We start from the raw sequence: 7,527 nt of genomic DNA, 5'->3' as shown, positions 1-7,527 counted from the left end.
CCCCCATACAATATCCTGATGGCTGAGTCACCGAGGTTATTTGGGGGGTTCTCAGAAATTATGGGTTGATGTTGACACAGAAGACACTTTTTGTGTTTGTGGGCAAACTGCGGGGCATCGAGGAGTRGAGCTGAGATAAACGTGATGGGAAAAAAAGACGACAAGAGGTTCAAAGACCGAGTTTTGGACAAACTGCGCTGCTTAAACATCCCATTGACTGAAAGGGCAAAAACAACCTGACGGTGCTGGGAAAATGTTTTCAGATGGAGCAAATGGCACAGCAACACAGTCATGTAGTTTTATATTTTTCTCACTGTGTGGTTGTGAGAGGAAAACTGGGATTGGTTACTGAATCATTTTGAGCCTAAAGACTTTTCCAGTCTCCGCCAAAAAGTGGTGAWCCTCAGGCTTCCTGCCTTCTGCACCACACATATCTCATGTGGGAATTTATTCAATGTTTATTTACGAAGCAGTTTAGTTATAAATGGAAATACTGTACTTGTTTCACACAGGTTAACTTTATCCAAATATATAATGAATTATGCGACTCATTATAAACAGCTGTGATCATAAAGTGGTTAGTTCTCTGCGTTGTGGCCTCAGCAACCCTGGTTTGAATATGGATCACAGCAAGATCAGTTTCTTTTGGTTTTGCTTTAGTTGTACGACAGCTTCCTAAAACAAAACATTTCACTTTGCAACTTGCTGAGGAACAATGGAGATATTAACACAGCTGGACTTCTCATTAACGTTAAACTAATTTAATTAACAACAGCAAAAGAGATAAAGAAGGGAAGATTTTATCTTCTCTGTGACTTTTTTTACTCGTCATTGTAACAGTCTGTATTTTTAATTATGTATAGAAAAACAATGAACAGTTTCAAGTTTCAATTAATGCAAATTAGTTATGAATTATGCAGCTCGTTGTTGATTGTACAGTGGTTAGTACTCTGTGTTGTGGCCTCAGTCTGACTGCTGATCATGACAAGTTTGTCTCTTCTTATTTTTAAGATATCTTCCTAAAAAATACAGTTTTCTTTGCAAATTGTTAACACAAGGCACAACACAGTYGGACTGCTCATTAATGCAGTTTTAATTAATAACAGCAAAACAGATACAGAAGGGAAGCTTTAATCTTCTTGATGACTAGTTTACTTAGAATTGTTACAGTCCATTTTTTAAGTGTGTGAAGTTAAAACAATGAACACTTACACGTTTTGATTTATGCAGTTAATCCATTAATTATGCTGCAAATGTAAACAGCCGTGATCGTACAGTGGTCTCTGCGTTGTGGCCGAAGCAACCCCAGTTCAAATCTGGGTCACAGCAATTTAGACTTTCTCCCTAAGACCAAAACCACTTAAAGTTTAATAATTTAAACTGAAAAGGTTTAATCTCAAACCCTTTATATTTCTCAATAGGGGAAAAACATCACATTTGTGAACTTTCAAATTCTATTACTTCATGCAAGTAACTCATAAATTATGCATTTTAACAAACACCCATGATTGTTTAGCATTTTTTACTTGTAGTTCCCGGAACGTGTATCAAATCTATGGAAGCCCATTTCCGCCACCCTGATAAAAATAAATAAATAAAACTTTTATACATATACATATATACATATATATAACATAATAATGAGATAGCTAAGTCATAATTATGAGATACTATCTCATAATTATGACTTAGCTATCTCATTGAGATAGCTAAGTCATAATAATGTGAGATTATTAATTAATTAATAATTAATTAATATCTCATAATTATGAGATAGTACCTCATAATAATGAGATAGCTAAGTCATAATTATGAAATAGCTAAGTCATAATTATGAGATAGTATCTCATAATAATGAGATATTATCTCATGATTATGACTTAGCTATCTCGAGATAGCTAAGCCATAATTATGAGATACAAGTTTTATTTTTTTTATCAGGGTGGCGGAAATGGGCTTCCATACAAATCTGTTTCATGGCAAGTTTTTGGTTTTTGTTTTTATCCTGTTTAATTTTTTGTGGTATTTTCTGTAGTAACGGTCAGATAAAGTATATTGCATTTAACATGTCAGCCTATTTAAAAAAGTAAATAAAAGGAATAACTAAAGACATTGTAACTCAATTTGGCAACTTCTTAATATTACTGATGATTAAGGCTAAAGTGTGACATTTTCAATTAGTTTGCTTTCTCTCCTTCCCTAAATTAAGACTAACAATTTTGTCAATCAAAAAGAAGAAAACTTGACAGGTTTTTCAGAGACTTGTTTTCCCCATGTGACAATAAACGCTTCTGCTGACAGATACAGTAGCTAATTAAAACCTTATGAACCAACAGCCGTGATCGTATAGTGGTTAGTACTCTGCGTTGTGGCCGCAGCAACCCCGGTTCGAATCCGGGTCACGGCAATTTTATAAATAATTACAATGACTTGCAGAACTGCTTTGAACTAATACAGTTTAATGTCTATTTGGTTGTTCACGGAAGTTGCTTAATATAATAATGTATCGCCTACTAATCCAGCAACTTTTCTAACAAACATTATATTCTCGCGATACTTCACTCCCAAGTCTCGTTCATGTAAACCAACCCGGAAGCGAATGGCGGAAACCTAGATCCACCTTACGCTTTCCGCTTCCAGTTTTTTAGAATTTGTCCCGTATTAATTATTATATTGAAAGGTTTGACTTGCCGAGGAGTAAGCAGATGTTTTTACTAACAGCTTTAAAGCTTTAAAGGAACAATGAGGTCGCATCGAGCTGCCCGGCAGGTTATGATCCAGGGCTGAATGGACGGATGGGCAGCCGAGTGATTCAGCTGAAGAGAGTCCTCTGCCAAATTYACCACCGGTAATGTTAACGCCGTCATCTCACTTTCTCTTTTAGCTTTAAACTGTGATTAAAAACTTGTATCAACAGTTAGTTTGTGTTAATTATTAACTAAGGCACGAGAATTAAGAGTTTTTGCAGAAAATTATCAACAAAACCGTGCAGCTGCGACCATATTAGCTTCAAAACTGCTGTTTCCATGTTTAATGAATATTTTTATAGGCAGACAAACTGACTTTACCTTCCTATATTTAGCCGTGATGTCATTTCTATGCATTTTGTGTGACTTTCAAATAAATGTGCATATTGTGTTATTTAGTTTTGACATCTGCAAAACTGTAAAAGCAAGTTGTAACAAATCTTTACCAGGCGCTTAAAAAAAAGCCAAATAAGCTGTCTCTTGCTTTAAAAGTTATTTAGAGGTATGTTTCGACACTGTAAGTAATCAAAGTCTCATTTATTTGTGTGTGTCAAGATCAAACCCTCCTTTAGTGACGCCTCATTTCCAGACATATGGCCCTGCTGCTCAGCTAGCCGAGAGAAGCAGCGATCATGTTCCTGAAAACATCCTTCACCTCGCTGATCGTGGGGGTGTTTGTGGTGTACGTGCTGCACACCTGCTGGGTGATGTATGGGATCGTCTACACCAAACCCTGCGACAGCCCCAGAGGAGACAAGTGCATCACGCCTTTCCTGGCTGCAACCCCGAAACTACAGGTCAGCGCTACGGTCCGAGCATCGGCTCAGTATTTTTCACATCACACTGTTTTTTTTTTTTTTTTAAATTTTCATAATGTTGAAACAATAACTGTGACGTCTCTGTGCTCTAGTTGAGTATCTACACTTCGCTACAAGCAAACGCAGAAGGAGGGCACACTTTGATTCATAAAGAGGAGAGCTTTGATGTCAACAACAAGTTTGAGAGGTTGGGACTSGAAATGATGTCATCTTTTAGATTAAAATAAACTCAAAGCTTCACATTAATAAGATGCACTTCTTTTTTTATTGTTTCCTTGCAGGGTAGTCAACGTCTCCCTTCCCAAGAAAACACGCAACAATGGAACTTTGTACGCACTAATATTTGTCCACCAGGCTGGTTTCAGCCCGTGGCAGGACCCACGACAGGTCCACTCAGTGGTCCAGCTCACCACCTACATGGTCCCAAAACCTCCTGAAATCTCTCTTATTTCTGGAGAAGATCAAACCCAGGTAGCTGCTTTGTTTCCACTTGAAACGGTTACTAGTCGGGTTTGTTTTTCGACTGTTATTAAGTGGATCGTCATCATGTGACGCTGAGGAGTTTTGTGGGTTTCTGGTTTTGTGTGTGTGTGATCTGACAGGGTCAGAAACAGGAAGAACAGAAGAAGAAGCAGGGTGACGGTAAGCCTGCGGTGGGAACCGGGGTTAAAGGCGGAGCCTCTTCACCGGACCACCCGGTCTCCCACTGGCGCTCGCGTCTGACGCTCAACGTCGTCGGTGACCACTTCCTGTTTGACAGAGATTACCTCCCAAGTGACGTTCACAGATACCTCCGAGTGTAAGAGAGTGGATCAACAACACTTTGTTGTTTCCTAATCCTTGTTTTTATTTATTTATTTATTTATTTATTTATTTATTTATTTATTTATTACCATCTAACTACTACTATTATAGCTATTCATTCTTATAACAAAAACTTCAGCTTTTACAGCAGATGGTGCGATGACTTAAGTTTTTTTAAACTTATCAATATATTTTATTTTATTTATAAATATTTAGCTTTTTGAAAAACGTTTTTTTTCTAAACCCTTTAAAAAAACATTCTCTTTAAAATCTTCAGTGTGTTTGCTACTTCTATAATTTAGATTTCAGCTAACGTTTTGCAGCTTTCAGCTAGCATTTTGCAGCTTTCAGCTAGCGTTTTGCAGCTTTCAGCTAACGTTTTGCAGCTTTCAGCTAGCATTTTGCAGCTTTCAGCTTGTGTTTGCAGCGTTCAGCTAATGCTTGCAGCTTTCAGCTAGCGTTTTGCAGCTTTCAGCTAATGTTTTGCAGCTTTCAGCTAGTGTTTTGCAGCTTTCTGCTAGTGTTTTGCAGCTTTCAGCTAGCGTTTTGCAGCTTTCAGCTAACGTTTTGCAGCTTTCAGCTAGCATTTTGCAGCTTTCAGCTTGTGTTTGCAGCGTTCAGCTAATGCTTGCAGCTTTCAGCTAGCGTTTTGCAGCTTTCAGCTAATGTTTTGCAGCTTTCAGCTAGTGTTTTGCAGCTTTCTGCTAGTGTTTTGCAGCTTTCAGCTAGCGTTATTTTGCGGCTTTCAGCTAGCGTTGTGCAGCTTTCAGCTAGCGTTGTTTTGCACCTTTCAGCTAGCGTTGCTTTGCGGCTTTCAGCTAGCGTTGTTTTGCGGCTTTCAGCTAGCGTTGTTTTGCGGCTTTCAGCTAGCGTTATTTTGCGGCTTTCAGCTAGCGTTGTTTTGCGGCTTTCAGCTAGCGTTGTTTTGCAGCTTTCAGCTAGCGTTGTTTTGTAGCTTTCTGCTAGTGTTTTGCTGCTTTCTGCTAGTGTTTTGCTGCTTTCTGCTAGTGTTTTGCAGCTTTCTGCTAGTGTTTTGCAGCTTTCTGCTAGTGTTTTGCTGCTTTCAGCTAGCGTTTTGCTACCTTTAGTTTTTGCTAACCCGTTGCTTCTTTTTAGCTTCAAGCTTGTTTTTTGCTAGTATTAGCTTTTAGATAACCTTTTGGTAGACTTTTCCTACATTTGGCTTTTAGCTTGCCTTTTGCAGTAGCTTATCATGATTGCTTTGCTACTTTTAGCTTGCATTCTGCTTCATTTAAACTTAACAACTCAGTTTCAGCTTTTTGAAACATATTTGAGCAAAAGTCCATTACTGTGTTCACTTTATTTTTGTAGAAGAAGTGATTTGTCTGGTTTAATATTCAGCTAAGCGTGAATAATAATTACGTTTGAGAAAAGCAGGCGTCTGTCTGCTCTGCTCGCACGTTTCCAGGTTAGGTTTTTAAATAAAAAAAACATGGTTTTATTTGTGTTTTTAGGTTCCAGAATGGGAAAAAGATGGTGTATCTACCTCTGCTGTTTGTCGATGAGCTCAGCAACAGAGTCAAAGACCTGGTGGTGAGTTCTGACCTTTAACTGGTCCCAGCTGAAACAATAAAATCAAACACGCAATTTCTTTTTATTGCATTCTTTATTTCCTTGAGCCTCATTAGAACACAGCTGACATTTTAACAATGAGGCGCTGAGAACCACCTGAACGATAACCTCACAGGAGGAAATGATCCGTACATTTTGGTGTTTATCGCAGGAGATCAACAGCACCTCCACCGAGCTGCCTCTGACCATCTCCTACGACTCCATCTCTCTGGGGAGACTTCGGTTCTGGATCCACATGCAGGACGCTGTTTTTTCTCTGCAGCAGTTCGGTGGGTTAACCTTTCAGCGAATCTCACACAAAGCGACACACAGATCCTTTTAACGAGTTGTTTTATAGGTTTCACAGAAAAGGATGCTGATGAGATTAAAGGGATCTTTGTGGACACCAACCTGTATTTTCTGGCTCTGACCTTCTTTGTTGCTGCTTTCCATGTGAGTTGTGCCAAACAAAGCTGTGGCAGTTAGGGTGCATTATGTTTTCTAGTGTAGTTTTCATCTTCTTCTGTGCCTCCTCCCAGCTCCTCTTTGACTTCCTGGCTTTCAAAAACGACATCAGCTTCTGGAAGCAGAAGAAGAGCATGGTGGGAATGTCCAGTAAAGCAGGTGGGTGATTTCTCTGCAGTCATGCGAGAAACCCGCAGCGTGAACAGCTGCAGGTTCCTGTTTACGAGCTGAACAGGCTGTACTTTACAGGATGTACTTGTCAGCCAGTGATAAACCTTTTGGGGAAAAAAAACAAAAAAAAATGTGTAAAACAAGTGACGTGACAATGAACGAGGCATCATCTGTGCATCAGAGCTGAATGTGATTCAGTAAATCTGGACCGCTGCGTGCCCAGATGTTGCATTTTGCATCCTTCTGCTCACCTTCATCATTTCAGAGTAACAGTTCTTCATGCAGACTACTAATTTATTTACAGCATGACATCTAGAGTTTGTGTTAATAAACATGATTGCTCTGCTTATAGTTTTATTTTCTTGTGCTAAAAGTCTCTAAGGGGGGATTTTACCTATAAAACTTAAAAAGGCTATAAAAAGGCTCTTGTCACTAAAATGTTTCCACTGATTAAGATCACATTTAGAGGAAACTCTGCTGTAATCAGAACATTGCGTGGTCGTTGGGTTTTTATAACCTGGACAGAAATGTAACTGTAGTGTATTTTATCTTTTATGTTCTTTCAGTGCTGTGGAGATGTTTCAGCACCATAGTGATCTTCCTCTATTTGTTCGACGAGCAGACAAGCCTGCTTGTGCTCATACCAGCTGGGATCGGCTCTATTATTGAAGTAAACACACACACACACACACACACACACACACTGACCAGCTGCATGATAACAGAAAACAAGGATTTTTTGTGACCAGAAGTTACCACATTTATAAAAATCCATGTCAACTAAGCTCACTAATGAAATACCTGCTACAATAAGTTTGGATTATAATAAAATGTTAACACTCGGTTTTGAAATCATTTGCAGGAAACAGAATTACCGTATTTATTCAAGTATAATACGTAAAATTAAATCTGTAAAATCATCCGTAAAGTTGGGGGGTAGTACTATACTC

At 38.7% G+C, this 7,527-nt stretch overlaps 1 protein-coding gene and 1 non-coding gene across 2 annotated transcripts in view; both read left to right on the top strand.

Annotated features, from left to right (window-relative positions):
• The first annotated feature begins 2,335 nt into the window (after positions 1 to 2,335).
• trnah-gug (transfer RNA histidine(anticodon GUG)) lies at positions 2,336 to 2,407 on the top strand. Its single transcript has one exon. It is a non-coding gene; the product is annotated as a tRNA-His (tRNA).
• Positions 2,408 to 2,590: 183 nt separating this feature from the next.
• Positions 2,591 to 7,527, top strand: part of clptm1l (CLPTM1 like) — an 8,449-nt gene continuing 3,512 nt past the window's right edge. Inside the window, exons 1-10 of the mRNA XM_014009277.1 lie at positions 2,591 to 2,848; positions 3,303 to 3,544; positions 3,658 to 3,752; positions 3,847 to 4,036; positions 4,168 to 4,364; positions 5,845 to 5,923; positions 6,114 to 6,231; positions 6,300 to 6,394; positions 6,481 to 6,565; positions 7,144 to 7,247. Of these exons, the coding sequence (XP_013864731.1) occupies positions 3,380 to 3,544; positions 3,658 to 3,752; positions 3,847 to 4,036; positions 4,168 to 4,364; positions 5,845 to 5,923; positions 6,114 to 6,231; positions 6,300 to 6,394; positions 6,481 to 6,565; positions 7,144 to 7,247 (1,128 nt within the window). The 5' untranslated portion in view covers positions 2,591 to 2,848; positions 3,303 to 3,379. The remainder of the gene's footprint in view (positions 2,849 to 3,302; positions 3,545 to 3,657; positions 3,753 to 3,846; positions 4,037 to 4,167; positions 4,365 to 5,844; positions 5,924 to 6,113; positions 6,232 to 6,299; positions 6,395 to 6,480; positions 6,566 to 7,143; positions 7,248 to 7,527) is intronic.

This window comes from Austrofundulus limnaeus, unplaced genomic scaffold (genome assembly GCF_001266775.1).
Source record: "Austrofundulus limnaeus strain Quisiro unplaced genomic scaffold, Austrofundulus_limnaeus-1.0 Scaffold56, whole genome shotgun sequence".
NCBI classification, from domain to species: domain Eukaryota; kingdom Metazoa; phylum Chordata; class Actinopteri; order Cyprinodontiformes; family Rivulidae; genus Austrofundulus; species Austrofundulus limnaeus.
This window is presented reverse-complemented; position numbering and strand designations above follow the sequence as displayed.